Genomic DNA, 20,774 nt, shown 5'->3' on the forward strand with positions numbered 1-20,774 from the left:
GCACATTTGACAATTTAGAATGAACTTCTTGATAAAAAATATAATTTTCTGATTGCCCTCCCTACTTGCATTATTTGGAGAGAGAGTGTTTCAGTTTACTGAAAGTCACATCCTTACTCATATAAAACACCTGTGAAAATTGGAGTTTTGCCGGAATAACTTCAGGCTACATTCTGCTCTCAGTTACATTGCTGAAAATCCACAGTAACTATGGTCATCTTAAGTAGAGTTACCCTGGATTTTCACAAAGCATAGAAAGCAAAATTTAGTCCTAAGTAAGGAGTGCAGGATTCGACCCCATATTACGTAAATAAGATTTGTGAGATGATAAATTTATTGTAATCTTCATAATTTTATAATCAGTTCCTGGCTTCATACTGACAGTATGTATGTTCAGAGTATGTAACATATTGCAGATGCTCAGCTATTGTCTGAAAAATATTTCAGTACACATGTTCATTCAATCTCTGAACAAATGGTAGCCAGCACATATAATGATTTTCTATACCCTATCCCTGGTGTCTTGGCATTGCTTTTATTATGTCTGCAGTGTTAGTGTACTGAAATACTGCAACAAATTCCTTTTCCACTGTAACTTCACCCAGATTTTTTTTAATAAAAAAAAATATCATCATAAAAATTCCTTAATGGGGAACTTTCCATATCGTGTTATCAAGCTATTAGTTGAATAGTAAATGGAATGTTTTTACTTAAGCAGTCTTAAAAAACAGATCTTAATGTCTAAATTCTAAAAGAATTGAAAAGACATCAGTCCTCTTTAATGAGAAATTCTAAGTAGGGCTGTGAATAGAAAAAAAGAAAGTTAGTCTTTAAACTTAAGCTCCTGGTGTATGTTAAGGATTTATAATACAGGATTTAGCTAAAGATAATTAACAAATCACATAAGCCCTCACCACTGTCTAAACATGGTTAGAGAAAGTAAAATATCAGTCTGTTATCTATACAGGGAATGCTAATGCCTATAATTGGTCATTGTCTGACCCATATATTTTTCTGTCCTGATAACTCTATCAGCCTGAAAGCTAATTCTGTGTTTTCTGTAAAATCTTTCAGTGGTGTTTTCAGGGAGAGTGCGTACCTTTTGGCACTTGGCCCCAGAGCATAGATGGGGGTTGGGGTCCGTGGTCAATATGGGGAGAGTGCAGCAGGACCTGCGGGGGAGGAGTCTCCTCATCCATAAGACACTGTGACAGTCCAGCGTAAGTAGCTAAAGTAAGCCGGAGCCAACAAAAAGATACATTTGGAAATTATTCAAAATTGTGGTTTCACATATTATCTGTAAAAATGTTTCACTAGTGTGCCAACACTTGTCTTAAAAAGAGCAGACAGAAACAGCTATGCAAGAGAAGTTTGCTAAGCATTGTTTCACATTTTTTAAATTTATGCATTATACATGTACTGTAAAGAAGTCAGGCTTTATATTTAGCAGTAATCAGAAAAATATTCCTCCACAAACCTATTTATGCAAAATTAATGTATCTATGCCTTAGATATAATTCTGTCGTCTTAAAATATTATGTCTATGTTCTTCATATTGAATGTAAAATAACGATTGCTATTTAAGTATTAAAAAAGCAATACAGAATATTTTAAGGGTTAGGAATACAAAGAGTTACATACAAATCACAGTGAATAAAAATTACTGCCCATGTAATAAATTTTGCCCATATCACATCTGATACTAATCGTTTTCCTGAGCTGCCACTCTCCATTGACTCTTTATATGGTTTGTCTACTCCTCTCCCCATCACTACTATCTGTCGACCGAGCCAGCTGTCTTCTTCCCCACTGCTCCTATCATTTACAGTTTTGTCCTTCCCTGATGCTCCTGTCATCTCTGTCTGCTTCTCTCTGTCCTAATCCACATTCCAGAGAAGGTCTATCAGGCAGGCACTCTTCTTTCTCTCACCACCACGTCTCATTTTAAGTCAGGAGCTTCTCTTTGCCCCCAATGTTGCTCTTTTTCTGAATAGGCCCCCCTTGCTTTTTTTTTTTTTACTACTGCTTGCTCTTTTCAGGTTTATTACACCTCATCATAGCTACAGTTACCTGTAGCCTGGGACACTTCTCTTCAGCCCTACTTTTTTTCTCCTTATGCCTGGTGGTGTCCATTTGCTTCCCCAACACTGCTCTCATAAGACTGAATTCTCCTCAATACATCAAGTGACATAAATATATGATTTTAGAATAATGTTATTTGATTAAGTGTGATATAAATACCCATGAAATGAAAATTTGTTAAATAAATTTTCTAATTACTTATAGATATTTCATTAATTTTAAAATAAAATGGAACACTAAGATTTTTTTCTTACCTGCTTTTAACTTAATTATCATCAGCCAGTCATGTAGTGCACTGAAGTCTACGTAGGCTTTCCTTGGACTTCAGAGAGAGATGGATAGGGTCTTGATGACGTTGGGCACTTTGAGGGCTAATTTTGGTTCAGTCACATTAATGTAAATCTGGACTGACGCTGTGACTTCAGTGGAGTTACTCCAGATCCACAACTGTGTAATTAAGATCAGAATAAGATAATTGGTCTATAAAGAATGCAGCCTTAGCTACTGACCTCATAATATGACAAATAATCTTTCTATATTTTGTTATATCTACAGATTTAATATGTGAAATTAATACATAATGTTTGCACACTAGTCATTATAATTTTGAAGGCAAGCATGGATAAACAGAAGGAATATATTTTAATTGCAGTTTTATTGCATATAGTTTAATTCTATAGTTTGTGGATCTATGCAAACTACATAAATATTATATAAAGGTAGGATTTTCAAAAGTGCTCTGCAGTGCTCTATTTCTGCTCCCATTGAACTCAATGGTCAAATTCTCATTGATTTTGGTGGGAGAAGAGTTAGACCAACTTTAAGCACTTTTGAAAATCCCACTGTAAATTGTATATATATAATTGTATTTATTTATATCCTGTATACACAGTATAAAGTCATGTATATACTAATACAACACATAAATAAATGTTCTTTTAGACCTTCTGGTGGAGGAAAATACTGTCTTGGAGAAAGGAAACGATATCGATCCTGTAACACGGATGTGAGTAAAACTGTATTCAACTATAACAATGAATCAATGGTCTGTTTTTACCCTCTGGAATCAATGGACAAAATTTGTCTTACTGCACCGCACCTTTAAGTGGGGGATGGGGGGCTGTTGTCCAGCTTATTGGGGGAAGGGGAATAATGCTTTACGGCCAGGAGGGAAGCGAGGCTCAGAAGCTGTTGCAAAAAGAAGGAGTGGGTCAGCGTGACGACGCTGATTCATCCCCAGGGATGGAAGGATTGGGGAGTTCAAAAGGGGCAAGCCTGGTGGGAGAAGCCCCTTTTCCCCAGACCACCCTCCCTCCCCTTGAGGAGGCTAAATACCAGGTTTGGTCAGGACCTGCTGTGGGCATTGCGCTAGCCGCTCCTTTCTAGGACTGCCGGGAAGGACTTTTTCCCTCACCACTAGATTGGCTTAGGTGGAGTGGGGATTTTTTCTGCCTTCCCTACAGCAGGTTTGGGAAGGGCTTTGTTATGGTGAGTAGGGAAGGGTGTTAGGCTATGATGTCGCAACTCATGTAAGTGTGGAGTGGATGTCCAGTGCAGGTACTCCATAGGGAAGGGATACCAGATAAATTGCTTGGTAAATGATTTTAAAAGGAGGTGGTTAAAGGAGTAAAATAAGGGTGGTGGTGTTCAGGGCTCCTATGGATGGTACAGCTGGGATTTGAGGGGGGAGGGATGGCCTCCACCCCCCCCACCCATTCCTTGGATATTTATTTAATGAACCATGGAGTTACCTGCACTGCACACTTTATCTGCCAGGTAGTCCCAGACATCAAATAATGATGTTGCGTCTAAGGCTGTCAAGCAATTTAAAAAAATTTATTGCGATGAATCACACTGTTAATAGAATACATTTATTTAAATATTTTGGGTGTTTTCTACATTATAAAATATATTGATTTCAATTACAACACAGAATACAAAGTGTACAGTGCCCACTTTGTATTTATTTTTTATTACAAGTATTTGCACTTGTAATCAAAAACAAAAGTAATATTATTTTTCAATTCACCTCATACAAGTAATGTAGTGCAATCTCTTTATCATGAAAGTTGAAGTTACAAATGTAGAATTATGTACCAAAATAACTGCATTCAAAAATAAAACAATGTAAAATTTTAGAGTCTGCAAGTCCACTCGGTCCTACTTCTTGTTCAACCTATCCCTCAGACAAACAAGTTTGTTTACATATGCAGGAGATAATGCTGCCCCCTTCTTGTTTACAATGTCACCTGAAAGTGAGAACAGGCGTTCTCAAGGCACTGTTGTAGCCAGCGTCGCAAGATATTTATGTGCCAGATGTGCTAAAGATTCATATGTCTCTTCATGTATGTGTCCATGCTGATGACGGGTTCTGCTCGGTAACAATCCAAAGCAGTATGGACCGACGCATGTTCATTTTCCTCATTATCTGAGTCAGATGCCACCAGGAGAAGGTTGATTTTCTTTTCTGGTGGTTCAGTTTCTATAGTTTCTGCATTGGAGTGTTGCTCTTTTAAGACTTCTGAAAGCATGCTCCACACTTCCTCCCTCTCAGATTTTGGAAGGCACTTCAGATTCTTTAACTTTGAGTCGAGTGCTATAGCTATCTTTAGAAATCTCACATTGGTACCTTCTTCCATTTTGTGAAATATGCAGTGAAAGTGTTCTTAAAATGAACAACATGTGCTGGTCATCATCTGAGACTGCTATAACATGAAATATATGGCAGAATGCGGGTAACACAGAGCAAGGGACATACAGTTCTTCCCCAAGGAGTTCAGTCACAAATTTAATTAACACATTATTTTTTTAATGAGCGTCATCAGCATGGAAGCATGTCCTCTGGAATGGTGGCCGAAGCATGAAGGGGCATATGAATATTTAGCATATCTGGAACATAAATACCTTGCAATGCCGGCTACAAAAGTGCCCTGCAAATGCCTGTTCTCACTTTCTGGTGACATTGTAAATAAGAAGAGGTCAGCATTATCTCCTGTAAATGTAAACAAACTTGTTTGTCTTAGCGATTGGCTGAACAAGAAATAGGACTAAGTGGACTTTTAGGCTCTGAAGTTTTACATTGTTTTGTTTTTGAGTGCAGTTATATAACAAAAAAAAATCTCCATTTGTAAGTTGCACTTTCATATCAAAGAGATTGCACTACGTACTTGTATGAAGTGAATTGAAAAATACTATTTCTTTTGTTTATCATTTTTACAGTGCAAATATTTGTAATAAAAATAATATACACTTTGATTTCAGTTAAAACACAATACAATATATATGAAAATGTAGAAAAACATCCAAAATATTTAATACATTTTAATTGGTATTCTATTGTTTAACAATTGATTTAAACTGAGATTAATTGCGATTAATTTTTTAAATCACAATTACTTTTTTTTGAGTTAATTGTGTGAGTTAATTGCAATTTATTGACAGCGCTAGTTGTGGCCTGATTAAAACCATATCAAGTGTCTCCTGTCCTTCTTTATATATATATCTGTATATCTGGACAACTGGTTCAACTCCATTGACTTCAATGGAATTATAGAAGTGTTGCATTTTGCACTCTGTTTGTATCTAGCATAAATACTTGACCTGAACAGTCTGATGTCATGTCAAGTGCTTAGATAAATAAATATTTGAGTATCTTTTATAACAAAAGATAATTCTGTATAATTTTTCTTTAACCCAGCCTCATCAGTCAATTTATATAGTCTTCATTGGCCTAATCTCTCTGTTTTATTGTCTACATTTGTTTAATCTGAAACTAAAGGTCATCCATATAAACTGCTCTAGAATACTTTGATCTTTTACTTAGACTCAACCATCTTGTGGGTTATTGCTCTTTCTAGTTAATATATTTTGTTAATTAAGAAAAACCCATATGTGGCATTTAAGGCTTCAGTGAAATTATAGCAGGGATGAACTTGCCCAAGAGAATAAGATACAATAGGCTCCACTAGCACTTAGAAGTATAGAAATTCTAGGTTAATGGAAAAGTGTTTAGCACTTCTTGCACAAAACCTTCACCACTTTCAATTTCACACTCTCACTATCCAGAGGGTAATAAATTGTTTTATCTCCAGCAAATACTGAAATGTTATGCACAACTAGTCAAAAATTTCCCAACTAAACTTTTTTCTATGGAAAATGTCTTTCTGAAAATATAAAAATTATTGCAAATTTTTGAAAAAAATCAAAATGAAATATTTCATTTAATTCAGTGGGAGGGAAAACCACTTTCTATTACTTGCTTATGTGCGAGTTCAGGGTGAATGTGGGGTGCATTAAATGAGAAAGATTTCAGTGTTCCCTAGAATATGACGATTTATTCTTCTTATCACCCATGAAATGGCCAATTATTTTCCTTTTTTTACCTTCCCTCTCCCAGGATATACTCCATCCATATTTCCCCACACAACAGAGTAGATTGGGAAGGACACCTCTGTTCCCCTAAATCTATGTAATAACATGGCTTTAGTTATGTTGCAACTAAAATATCAAAGTTAGTTAACTCTGTGGTAGAATCTCCTGCTTTGTCAAAGATTATGGTCTTTGTCACAAAGGTCTGGTTTCAACAGAGCTGAGGTGTTCTACTATGCAAGACTTAGACTGGAGAACTGGGACCAATTGCAGATCACTGGCCCCATATGAGTAGAGAAGAAATGATCCTGGGAATATAGAGGCCTTGGCAAATGGGAACACCAGATGAAGAGGTTGGTGCTATTGTCTTGGATGATTAGAATCAGCATGGAGACAAGGAGCACACAGCTGAATCAGACTGTGGAGTGGAAGCATGAACTTCACTTTTGCAGCAAGTCTTTGCCTGTGAACCTCTTGGTGATCTTCAGAGGTTTGGATAACCCACAGGAGGATCAACAAAGGCAAGATTGACTTTATCAATGGAGTTAATGCCTCCATTCCTGGCCATGACCTCTTCTTCCCCTCTCCCTGATTCCTGGGATGGTTGGAGGGGACAGAGAGAGCGGGAACACAGTAAATTAACCTAGTTATGGATCAGAGTCATGTACCCTACAGCTGCAGTTAAATCCTGCCTCTGTCAACTGTCCTGTGAGTCATCAGAGGCACAGCTGCCCCAAGGAGCCACTGTTGACTCCTCAGAAAGAAAGCCCTGAAGGGGAGATTGAACCCACCCCATGTCTCCAGATATGAGCAATCCATCTGGGGTGGAGATTTTAGGGAAGAGACAGGAATGCCTCCTTACCCCTAGCATTGACAATTACTTCCTCCTCTCCCAACAAATGGGATCTTTACCACAGCCCTACCACCATTCTGCTGTTATGTGCTGCTCCGTTCCCTGACACTCTATTCTTAGCAGGCCCCCAGTGTCCTAGCTTGTTGAAGATTGAATAAGGATACAAAGAAGGGCTGGATGCTCTTGCTACATGTGTATCTTAGGTTTACAATACCATAAATTGCATGTTGCTTGCATAACAGGAATTGTGCAGGGCTTTTTGTGAAATTCTTGTCAGTTATGCCAAAAAGGACATTTTTATCTAAATTATTTGAAAACTACTATGTTTTATATTAGAGGGGAGCATCCTAAGTGCCTGTGTGCAATTATGGGGAAATTTTGTATGGTAAGATGCCGGTAGGAGGAGAGTAAAACATTGTGGGATTCAGCCATGCACATTTTTAAAAAGAATGATTTTTCAATATATGTATCTGAGAACAGGAGAAAGTTTTAGGCTACACAGTCACCTAAAATTTTGAGAGACACAGGAGTTTTTCCATTTTTTTATTGTACATTGTTTGCAAAGGTTTGAGGTAGAGAAGAGTATGACGGGCACACTGAAGAACAAAGGGAACCTTTAATGTATTGGAATAGAGTATTGTTGGCCCAGAACTTAGAGAAGATCAGCTCCTGAATGAAGAACAGCTGGTTGAAGTTGAACCCAAGCAAGACAGAAGTTATGCTGATGGGCAGAAGAAAGCTTTTTAAGTATTTGCAGCCATAGTGCAGTCTGCACTTATTGAAGATATACGTCCTCAATTGCTCAATTCATTTGGTAGTTAAGGAATTCTCTTGGATTCCTTGCTGACACTAAACTCACATAGCAGTATCTGTGAGTAACACTTTCTACCATCTTCAGTTAGCTAGGAGACTCCATCCCATCTGACAGATGTTGACCTGGCCTCAGTAATATATGGCTTTATCACCTCTTGGCTGGACTACAGCAATTCAATATACCTGGGCATGAAGCCTTCAATGTTTAGGAAACACCAACTAGTACAGAATGCTGCAGCACTTCTCCTCAGCAACAGAGGCTACTGCAACCATATCAAACCTGTCCTCTGCTCCCTCGCTCCCTTCAATGGCTTCCGACAGACAGAGCTTTCTTTGGGGGGCAATCCAAGACTATGGAATGAATTCCCACAAGACAATCACAAACATCACCATCTTCTGATTCAAATGCAAATCACATTTCTTTGGCTTGCCTTTTCTAACATAAACACATAGCAACATATATATTTATTTAAAAAAAAAACCCTACCAAAACAAAACTGTGCCCTGCATACACTTCTCCCCTGGGGAAAGGATGGGAGAACAATCATGTGACAACTGTTAACCATGTTGCATAATGCACTGGAAGGCTCTCAGATATTATGGTTCTGACACTCACTGTGTTCTATGTTTTAGAACAGGGGTCGGCAACCTTTCAGAAGTGGGGTGCCAAGTCTTCATTTATTCACTGTAATTTAAGGTTTCGTGTGCCAGTAACACATTTTAATGTTTTTAGAAGGTCTCTCTCTATAAGTCCATATTATATAACTAAACTATTATTGTATGTAAAGTAAATAATAGTGCAGCGAGGTGAGCAGGGCCAGCAGCTGGTATCCCAGGCCAGCAACGGGCTGAGCGGGGCCGGTGGCCAGAACCCCGGCTGGCATGGGGCTGGTGGCTGGAACCCCAGACTGCTGAAGGCTGAGCGGGGCCGGTGGACAGAACCCCAGACCGGCAGTGGGCTGAGCAGTTCAGCCCGCTGCCGGTCTGGGATTCCCTCCGCTGGCTCCTGTCAGCTGGGGTCCCAGCCGCCAGCCCTGCTCAGCCCGCTGCCGGCCTGGGGTTCTGTCCGCCGGCTCCTGCCAGCCGGGGTCCCGGCCGCCGGCCCCACTCAGCCCGCTGCCAGCCGAGGATTCCGTTCATCCAGGTAGGCAGCGGGCTACGCGGGGCTGGTGGCCAAGACCCTTCCTGGCAGCAGTGTGCCACTAAAAATCGGCTCACATGCCGCAGGTTGCCAACCCCTGTTTTAGAAGCTGCCAGAACTCAGACAGATTATCAGTATGTATATTTACTATATAGGGTTATTTGGACCCCACCATGATTGTGTAGTTCCTCTATATCACGGTTGTTATGTAAACAACAGCAGAGGACACAAGAGTTGGCAACAAGTATGGTTGTCTAATATGTGATACTAGACTGGTTATTCCTATGAAACTCAGGTGATGTTTACTTCAATAAATACATGAAGCCCATTTGGGAACTATAAAAATGAAAGTCCTTATCAGGAGTTGTGTAGTGGCCAGAGATTAATACACAAATAGAGGTAATGGCAAAACAATGTCAAGATTGTCAGCAAACAGAGGCCTAAACATGCCCCTTTGCATCCTTGGGGGTAGCCAGCCATTGGAGTGCAACCAAACAGACTGTGCTGGTCAGTTTATTGGACCTACATTTTTGATTGCAGTAGATGCCAATTCTAAATGGCATGGGGTATTCTGTATGAATTCAGCTAATTTAGAGAAAATGCTAGAAGTGTTAAGACAATATTGTTTTCAGAGACAGGAATTCCTGAACAGGTTGCATGTGACAATGGAACTCCATTTATATCTAAAGAGTGTCAATTGTTTGTCAAAATAAATGGTTTCAACCATGTGACGTCAGGTTCTTACTACTCTGCTGAAACAAAGAGATTAGTGGAAAGACTTATCCACACATTCAGGCAAGTGATTCATGCTATGGCTCCAGATAGAGGTAGGTTACAACACATGACTGAGAATTTTCTGTTGGCCTAAAGGAATTTAGTACATCCTACTACAAATCAGACACCAGTGTTGCTGTCTATGGGATGTAATTTCAGGTGTATCCTGGACTTGTTGAAGCCCAATCTACAGCAGGCCATTGTAACAGGGTATATTTGGGCCCTTTAATGTCAGAGGGAGAAGTCTCAAAGCCAGACAACCCCTTCCAAGACAGAGAGAGACCCAGAGAATAACAGAAGCATATACAGAGACAGTGAGGAAGTGTTCCTTAGGTAACAGTTGGTGTCTGGAAAACCCTTAGGCTGCTGTTACTTTTAGGGTGTGGCAAGTTCTGGGAAGCAGCACGTAATCTGCCTCTTCCTTCATAACAAAGAGAGATACTGGTAGATAGGAAGAGGATTGCCTGCTAATTTTTCTCAGGCCAGGAAGAATAAGATGGAACTGTTTGACTCTGCCTCCAAAAAGGTGGAAGAATATTGAAAACTTTCCACCCCAGCAGGAATAGAGAAAGGAATGTTTGGAAGTGAAGATCTTGTTAAAGTTTTGTTTATTTGAGTGGCTTTGCTTTCAGTGTGGGCAGAGCCAGTTGGATGTAATTTAATGGGCCAGCTAGGAGAATACAGCTCAGGGTCACAGCATGGTACAGACACTCTTAAGAAACAGTGTGGTCAAATGCAGGGCCGGCTCTAGCTTTTTTGCTACCCCAAGCAGCAAAAAAAAGCGCCGCCCCCCGAGCCCACCCCGCCGAGCGCTGCGCCGCCCCCCCCAGCCGAGCGCCGCCCCCCCGCCGAGCGCTGCACGCCGGAAGCCCCCCCCTTCACCGAGCGCCGCCGGAACCCCCCCCCGAGTGCTGAGCCCTGTGCCCCACGCCGCCCCCTCCCCGCCGAGCACCGCGCCGCCGGAGCCTGCCCCCGCCCCCTGCCGAGCGCCGCCGGAACCCCCCTCCAGCGCCGCGCCCGCACCGCCCCCCATGCCGAGCGCCACGCGCCGGAGCACGCCCCCCCGTGCCGAGTGCCGCCGGAACCTTCCCCCCCCGAGCGCCGAGCCCCGCACTGCCCCCCCCCCGCCGAGTGCCGCGCCGCCGGAGCCCGCCTCCCACCGGAACCCCCCCCAGAGCGCCGCCCCCCCGCCAAGCGCTGCGCCGCCGGAGCGCCCCCCCCCACGGAATGCCGCGCCGTGCTCCCCCCGCCACCCTTTACCAGATGCCGCCCCAAGCATGTGCTTGGGTGCCTGGTGCCGGGAGCCGGCCCTGGTCAAATGGTCACAAATAGTCTGAGACTGAACTAATTTGTAGAAAGCTGGAGTGATTACATCACAGAATAGTTCTCTGTAAAGCTGGCTGGAAACAGGAAATCCCTTTCTGTGAAAAAATTTGCATTGTTGGAAAAATTTTCATTCTGAACTAGGACGAAACATTAAAAACACAAAGATTTTCTATGGGAAGAGTTTCCAAGGAAAATTCTGTTTTGGGAGAACCAAAACAGAATTTTTGAGCTTTTTGGCTGCCACATGGCAAAACTGAAATTTTCTCATTAAAGTTTTTGGTTTTGTAAAAGGGCATTTTTAATTGGAAAATCATTCAAAAATTTTTTTCAACCTGCTCTAGTCCTCTCTCTTATAGGATAGAATTGACACCAAATTTGTCATAGAGAAGACACATAAACTGGCTTTTAAGCACAAGTTCAGCAGGATGTTCTATATCAGTGATGCTGTGTTAGGGTCTTCTGTGGCCAGGCGGACTAGTGGCTAAATCGCTGGTCTTTCAGTCTGTAACACCAGAGGCAGTAGTAGAAGAACCCATGCCCTCCCTCTCCACTGGGTCCTAGCCCAGGATCCTGTGTAGGTCAACCCCTAAACAGGGGAAGAGGGTCTTCCTTCAGGCACTTCCGTAGACTACTTCCTATAAAAAGCAATGTAGATATGTGGACAGAGTTGGCATCGAGGTTTGTTGCATGGGTTGGTTCCTGGAGACCCTGGAAGAATTCCACCATGCTTTCAACAGCTTCCACCCCACCATCAACCTCAGCCTGGCCCAATCTACACGGGAGGTCCACTTCCTAGACACCACCGTACAAATAAGCGATGGCCACATTAACACCACCCTATACCGAAAACCCACCGACCGCTACGCCTACCTTCATGCCTCCAGCTTCCACTCTGGTCACACCACACGATCCATCGTCTACAGCCAAGCACTGAGGTACAATCGCATCTGCTCCAACCCCTCAGACAGAGACCAACACCTACAAGATCTTCACCAAGCATTCTCAAAACTACGATACCCACACAAGGAAATAAAGAAACAAATCAACAGAGCCAGACGTGTACCCAGAAGCCTCCTGCTACAAGACAGGCCCAGAAGAGAAACCAACAGAACTCCACTGGCCATCACCTACAGTCCTCAGCTTAAACCTCTCCAACCCTTCCTGGACAATGATCCCTCACTTTCACAGACCTTGGGAGGCAGGCCAGTCCTCGCCCACAGACAACCTGCCAACCTTAAGCATATTCTCACCAGCAACCACGCACTGCACCATAACAACTCTAACTCAGGAACCAACCCATGCAACAAACCTCGATGCCAACTCTGCCCACATATCTACACCAGCAACACCATCACAGGACCTAACCAGATCAGCTATAACATCACCGGCTCATTCACCTGCACGTCCACCAATGTTATATATGCCATCATATGCCAGCAATGCCCCTCTGCTATGTACATTGGCCAAACTGGACAGTCACTACGCAAGAGGATAAATGGACACAAGTCAGATATCAGGAATGGCAATATACAAAAACCTGTAGGAGAACACTTCAACCTCCCTGGCCACACAATAGCAGATGTAAAGGTAGCCATCTTACAGCAAAAAAACTTCAGGACCAGACTCCAAAGAGAAACTGCTGAGCTCCAGTTCATTTGCAAATTTGACACCATCAGATCAGGATTAAACAAAGACTGTGAATGGCTATCCAACTACAGAAACAGTTTCTCCTCCCTTGGTGTTCACACCTCAACTGCTAGCAGAGCACCTCACCCTCCCTGATTGAACTAACCTCGTTATCTCCACACTGATTTATACCTGCCTCTGGAGATTTCCATTACTTGCATCTGAAGAAGTGAGGTTCTTACCTACGAAAGCTTATGCTCCCAGTACTTCTGTTAGTCTCAAAGGTGCCACAGGACTCTCTGTTGCTTTTTACAGATTCAGACTAACACGGCTACCCCTCTGATACTTCCTACAAGTCTCTTTAGTTTGGGGCATGGCCCAGCTAGTGAAGTTGCCCTGTGGCCGGGACTTATTTGCAGGTTCCCCTTGGCAGGAGAGCCCTTATTTGTCTCAAGTGGCTGTGCTGGTTGGCAGATCACTGATCCATCCCTTTGGGTAGGCAGACATAGAGGTCCTGTCTCCTCACCAGACAGCCTCCAATTGAGCCAGGCTATATATACACACACACACACACACACACACACACACACACACACACACACACACACACACACACACACACACACACACACACACACACACACACACACACACCAGGCCTGGCATTGGCTGCAGGTGTAGTGGGGTGGGGCTAGCTGAACACAAAGGTTTTCTCTGCTCCCTTGCAGATGCCTATTAAAAATATCAAGCTTACGAAACAGCAAGAGAGAGTGTTGTAATAGGCAGCCTCATATATCTGTTTCTACTATAATTAATCTTAACACTACAGAGCAGGAAGATGTTGCTGACATAGCTACACCAGAAAGTACAGATTGTTCTAGACGTGATGCCTGTGAGACTGTATCCAGAGAGAAGCAATAAAGGACCTCTCAAATTTAATGTGTAGCATGTTGTATTTGTAATTATAGTAATGCATTTGTAATGTTTTCTTTTTAATATCATTTTACATTATAGGAACAATAGTATATAGTTTATAGGAATAGTGTAGTATTCTTTTAAATTGCTTGTGAACCCTCTATTTGCACCCACTGTGTTGTGTGTGTTAGAAGCCACTGGAATCTAGCCAGAACAACAGTGTGGATAAGCTAGGCCTTACATGTTGTATATATTTAGTAAACTTGGTTAGTGGGACCCCACCATGATTGTATAATTCCTTCTTATCATGGTTGTTGTATAAAAAATAAAGGATACAACAGGAATTCAACTTTAACTATGGTATTGTGCCTCTATAACAGCTATTCCCCTTCAAGTGCTTGTGCACATTTATATTCCGCCTCAGATGTGTGCATGCCCAGTACACTTGAGTCAGAGACTTTTAGCTAGCAGTATCCACTGGGGCAGCTCATACATCCTGTGTGTCCTTGTCCCTCCAACTGAGGGCATAAAGGGTGTAGCTGCCCTTGTAGGGCAAACTCTCAGCCAAACCAGGGCTGCTCACTCAGCTGCTACGGTGAGTCTGCATTCAGGCATGCAGCAGCAACCTATCGCTGAGCAGAGCCTGGGTCAAAAGACCCGCAGGCTCAGGTATTTTTCACAACCCCACTAGAGCTGCAGACCAGACTGAGCAACAGCGCTACCTGGCCAGGAATTCTCCTGCTGCCTTGCCCTTCACCAGATCCTTGAGACTCCCAGCCTGCTCCTGCCCCAGCCTTGCCTGAGTCCTATTCCAGTATCATCCTTGCCCTACTCCAGCCTTGCTCCAGTCCTGTCACTGACCTGCTCTAGCCTTGCCTCCACCTCGTGATCCTCCCCAAGCCCTCGGACTCTGACTACCTGACTTCGACCTTTGGCCTGCACTGGACTCTGGCTACATTTCTGATCCTGGTTTGTCTATGGACTCTGATCTTGGTTTTGATTCCTGTGCCACCCTTGGCCCAGGCCCAACCCCACACCTTGCTGCAACCTACTCTCCAACCATTTGGTATGATTATTGGAGGCAGCGCCTGACAGCCCTGAGCCACCATCAGTTCCTTTTCACCCCTCTCCTCACAAGGCTACAAGTTGGGGCTCTCTCTTATGCTATGAGCTCACAGTCTTTTCTAGCTTAGCAGTACTTTTCTAATATGTAGATAATTCTTAGGGTTAGTGTTTTTAGAATTTCCTTTGTTTATTCCCAGGTGGGAAAACTTTTCTGTTCCTAAGGAGGTACTCTGGTACGGCATTACTAGGCAGAAATCCTCAGGATTTCAACATTGCCCTTCATATCAGGCTGCTTTGCCCATTGCCTCCTTTCTCTAGGTGAAAGGCATGTAAGGGACAGGTGCAACCTTTACCATGAGGACATAGAAATCTTGTAAGGCACACTTACTGGAGTACATAGAGAAATCCATGCATACAGCCTCGGATCCAGGCCAATCTAGAGCTGAACAAGAAAAGTTCCCCTTCAAAAGTGCTCCAGCTGCTCTGACTGCTTCTTTGGACTCCCACAAGAGGAAAAAGCACTTGAAGACACACACGGAGAAGCAACATTGCTCTTCTTCCCTGGGGCCGTCTTTTAAGACAGCCAGTTTTCCATTTGTCTTCAAGGAAAGACTGAGTTGAGACCCAGGAAGGACTCCTCAACCTCTCACAAGAACGCCAGCTGGTGTATTTTAGTTGATAACGGCCCCCCATAAGCCCTCCAGAACCGAGGCAAGGGCAAGGCCCCAAGAACATTGCTCCACGATATCATCTAAGTTGTTTTCAACACCAGTACCATTGACTCTGGTGTCAACTTTGTCAATACCATTGAGGCTAGTGTCCACAACTAAAGCTCCTGTACCAATGGCCATGGTACTGACACTTTAAATTTTCATGCACGTGGTGCTGATGATGGAGGTACTCCTATTGTGGATCCCATCACCCCACAACCCCCAGCATGCATAGATGCCAGAGACTGCTCTGCCTCCTGGAAACAGATTTTCCCTTTCTGCAACAAGCTGTGCTTTTGTGGCTTTTTGTTTCCAGCCCTGTGACCGTCAATTTCTACAGTATCACATGGACTTTCCAAGCTGCCAAGCATCCTGACTGGTACTGCACTGCCTCTGCCAGAGGAATATTTGTTTTCGTCCGGCTTCTCTGGCCAGGTCTCAGAGATTCAAGTGTTGCCTCCTCTTACTCCAGGAGAGCACTCCTCACTGGCAACTCCAGTCAATGACAAAGGACTTTTCTCCTGGGTCCTTCAGCTTGTCCCCAATACCTTATTGTTACCCATCTTGGTCCTATTGGACACCATGTGGCATCCTTCAAAGCTACCAGAGTAGAGTCAGCCTCCCACTCTCAGCCCAGGTCATTGACTCCACCTCCAGGAAGACACTATACCACTCCAGTGCCTGAGAATGTCACTGGTTGGATCCTTCCAATGAGGTTATACAGGAGGCAGAGCCGGCTCCAGGGTTTTGGCCGCCCCAAGCAGCCAAAAAAAAAGAAGCCACGATCGCGATCTGCAGTGGCAATTTGGTGGGAGGTCCTTCACTCCGAGCGGGAGTGAGGGACCATCCGCTGAACAGCTGGACATGCTGCCCCTCTCTGAAGTGGCCGCTCCAAGCACCTGCTTGGTAAGCTGGTGCCTGGAGCCGGCCCTGACAGGAGGAAGGGGAGCACATGCCCACATATTTCATCTTCCTCATCTGATGAGATAATAGTGCCTGAATCATCCTTTCCAGATGATTATAAGGCCTTTCAGGACCTTATGTGGAGGGTCTCATTGCCACAGGGCAGACAAGCAGAGGTGGTTCCAGGGAACTTCCTCAAACTGGTAGACATTCTACAGACTGGATAAGATAGCATTACCTATAAATGAGGTGCTGCTCAGTCCTGCCAGACTGTTTGTGGAGACACCTTCCTTCCTGACACCTTCCTTGAAAAGGGTGAACTGCTGATATCAAACCCCATATTAAAATATTTTTTCTCTTGTCTTGTGCTGCATTCCCTGATTATGGCCATTGTGAATCATAGAACAAGGCAGGGGCACAGTTCAAATCCATTCCCAAAGACAAAGAGCCCAAAAGCTAGACCTCTTTGGTAGGAAGGCTTACACAAGATCTAGCCTACAAATGCATATAGTACACTATGTTGTCAAAATAAGTTTTTATTAATTGGTACTCCATAACCAAATTTTCCAACAAACTCCTCCAGGAATTGAGAGAGTAATTGAAGACTTTGGTAGAGGAAGCTTTTCCATGGTGGGAGAACATCCTTACAGGTGGCACTTGAGGCTGAGGATACAGCATCCAGGTTGATGGTGATAGCCATATCTATGCAGAGATCTTCCTGGCATCCATCATCCCTAGGGAGGTCCAAAACACCACTGACAATTTGCTGTTTGAGGGGTGCAAGCTTTTTGCAGACAAAAACTGACAAAGTGTTGCATTCTCTCAAGGGCTCCCAGGACAATCCTTCATTCCTAGAGGTGTGTACACCAGTCCCAAAAAGGAGGCAAAGCAGGGTTCAACATAATTTAAGGCAGCCTTCTTCCCAGTCCCAACAGACTGACTCTCTCAAAAAACACCACAAGTTTCCAAGGAGAACACTTTCAGCATGTGCCTCAATGGGCTGACTGCTTCAGGTCTGTTCTACTTTAAAGCAGCTGTTTCGACTCCTTTGTCAAGAGCAGAGTATCTGTCAATCAGGATTTTTCCAACCCATCCTTTCCCTTTGGGAAATGGTTGTACCTTTATAACTAATGGTCAATGGGTTCTAGACACTGTGGAACTGGGTTACACCATCCAGTTACAGACCTTGCCTCTCCCCCCGCTTCTCCATCCCTATTCATGAGGCCATACTGTTTCATGATGTACAGTTTCTTTTAGATCTCAGAACTACAAAGGAGGTCCCTTTACAGCACAGCAGAAAGTGCTAGGTTCATTGAGACTACGCCCTGGAGAAACTATAAACGCAAGAGACAATGCTGGTACAGTCAACTCTGGAGGAATATGCAGCTGCTAGAGAGTTACATAACCTCTCAGTATTGGTTTCCCTGGTAGTATAGGAAGGCGTCCAACTGGTACTGGAGACTAGGGACCCTACTCTGGTCCCTTGGCAACTCAGGGTGCTGTTGCAATCAACTTTCCTTACCTAGGAAGCTGGTACAGTTGAGGGGGAAGCAGTCTATGATTTCATTTGCACTACTATCTCTGGGCTATCTTTCTCTGGATTCTGCTCCCCTATTATAGGAGATCTAAGAGTTTTCATCTTCTTCAGACTCAGATGTTGGTTCTAATTGTCTCAACTGAGACAGGGCATCCAGTCACTGTCAGAGATTTATGTAAAACCTTGGATCTCACAGCAGCCTCAGCAGTGCTCACTTATCAAGGGGCAATAGCTCAGTCAACTGTGGGCCCCAGGACCATGTCAGTGAACCTTCTGGGTCCTGTGGTGTTACTTCCCCATGGCAGATCACCTCTCATACACCTCCATCTGTTTCTTCAGGTTCATGCTGAGAGCACTGACACTGGAGACAACAGCTCCTTGTTGCTGGGTCTGGGACTGGGATTGAGTAAGTGGAACCCATTCCAGCAGTTCCTCCACCACAGGAGATCAAGCAAATGCCGTCTCAGTATCTAGGCTTTATACCTCAGTCACAGGACCTGCCAAGAAAGAGGGGCAGAAATTACAGGAGGTGACTACCACCTCCTTCTTCTGCAGCTGCAGATTCCTCCTGTCCAGTGGCTTCATCCATACAAGTATTTTTCATACGTTGTTCAAGGACAGACTGCCATTCATAGGTGCTGACTTGTATTTTTCCTGGTGGGTGCTCTGCCCTTTCCCAAGGCCCCGCTCTTTTTCTACCTCTTCCTGCCCTGTTCCACTCCTTCCCCCAAGGCCCCCTGGCCTGCCTGCCACACCCCCTCTGCGTCCCCCATCCCCTGAGCACCTCCTGCACGCTGAACAGCTGATCGGCGGCCAGCCCCAGGCTGGAACCAGTGTGGCTGGTGGGTGCTGAGCATCCCCTATATTTTTTTCGTGGGTACTTGCGCCCCGGAGCATCCACAGAGTTAGCGCCTATGCTGCTAGTCCCCAGACTGCCATCTGCTCCTACCTCTCTGTTTGCCAATCATTTATCCCATTTCCTAAGTGCTTGGTCCGACATCACTTCAGATCAGTGGGTCTTAAGCACAGTGAACTTGTATGTAGCCTTTAATTTGTTTCTTTTCCCCTTTCCCACCATCCTTCCACATCCCTCTTCATGGACCACTCTCAGAAGACCATCTTTCAGCAGGAGGTCCAAGCTCTTATTCAAATGGGGGCCACAGAGGAAGTTCTTCTGTTCCTCAGGGTGGGGGTTTTATGGGGGTACTCTTTTCACCCCCACAACCAGCACTCACTTTAGGCACAGATACATCGTCCCTGCTATTTCTTTATTCTAAAAGCGAAAGGCAGTCTTGGGCCTATCTTAGATCTAAGAAAGTTACACAAATTCCTGAAGAAAATACAATTCTGCATGGTTATCCTAGCCTCTATTATTCCTTCCCTAGAGCAAGAGGACTGGTATGCTGCCCTCAACTTGAAAGACACATGCTTCCATGTGGTGATCCAGCAGAACCAATGGCAGTTTCTCTGGTTCATGGTAAATGGAATCCATTAGCAATTTACAGTGCATCCATTCAGCCTGTCAGCAGTGATAGCAGTGTTCCTTTGAAAGCCATGTATTCCCTTAACCTGGGTGATTGTCTGGTGAAAGGCTGATCCAAGGCCAAAGCTTTTCTATCACATTCAAAGTTTGAAATGCGTTGGAGCTTAGTGTTGCAGCTGAAAGCACATCCTGTCACTACAGTGCGCAGCTGCCTTAGGCTCCTAGAGTCCCTGGCAGCATGTACACAAGTAGTGCAGCACTCCTGACTGCATCTCAGAAAGCTACAAGGATGACTAGCTTTGTGTACTAAGGATGTCAAGGTTACCATTGGACTGGTGGATAGACCATCTGAGAATTTGTATGGGGGTACCCTTTTCACCCCCACAACCAGCACTCACGTTAGGCACAGATACATCGTCCCTGGGCTGGGGAGCACACATGGGGTTCCTGCAGACTCAGGGTCTTTGGTCTTCCCATGATCTGAAGGCTCATATAAATGTCAGAATTGTGAGCTGTCCATCTTATTTGTTCTGCCTTCCTTACAGATGTCAGGGGGAAAAATCTGCTTGTGTTTACATAAAACATAGTTGCTGTGTTGTCTGATAACAGACAAGGAGGAGAGCATTCCACTCAGTTGTGCCAGGAGTCTGCATAGCCAATTCCATTCACAAGAGAGTTGCCTACCTTCCAGGGGTGCAGAAGACAGTGGTCGATCATCTAAGCAGGTCCTTTCCCTATCATCTGGATATGGCCAGATCAATCTTCCAATTGTGGGGGACTCCCCACGTGGACCTGTTTACGACAAGGACGACCAGAAAGTGCCGTCAGTTCTCTTTCCCAGGAGGTCAGAACCAAGGTTCATTGATGGATGCATTCCTGCTGCCATGGAAGAACACCCTGTGGCATGCTTTTTCTTCAGTCCCGTTACTACCCAGAGTTTTGTCCAAGACTATGCTCACCTTATGCTTACAGCATCAGTGTGGCCTCAGCAGCACTGGTTCTCGACCTTGCTAGGCTTGTCCATCAGGCTCCTATGTCCCTCCCACTGGATCCAGATGTGATTTCCCAAGACTATGGTGGCCTTTTTCACCCCAACCTGCAAGCCCTCCACTTGACAGCATGGATGCTTCATGGCTAACACCATTAGAAAAAAATTGCTCAAGACTGTGCAAGAAAGT

At 44.1% G+C, this 20,774-nt stretch overlaps 1 protein-coding gene across 1 annotated transcript in view; it reads left to right on the forward strand.

Moving 5' to 3' along the window:
* The window catches only part of ADAMTS6 (ADAM metallopeptidase with thrombospondin type 1 motif 6), a 310,431-nt gene that overhangs the window by 197,611 nt on the left and 92,046 nt on the right, over nt 1-20,774 (forward strand). The window contains exons 13-14 of the mRNA XM_054031218.1: nt 1,075-1,220; nt 3,025-3,088. Coding sequence (XP_053887193.1) covers nt 1,075-1,220; nt 3,025-3,088 — 210 coding nt within the window. The remainder of the gene's footprint in view (nt 1-1,074; nt 1,221-3,024; nt 3,089-20,774) is intronic.

Source organism: Malaclemys terrapin, chromosome 6 (genome assembly GCF_027887155.1).
Source record: "Malaclemys terrapin pileata isolate rMalTer1 chromosome 6, rMalTer1.hap1, whole genome shotgun sequence".
Taxonomy (NCBI): domain Eukaryota; kingdom Metazoa; phylum Chordata; order Testudines; family Emydidae; genus Malaclemys; species Malaclemys terrapin.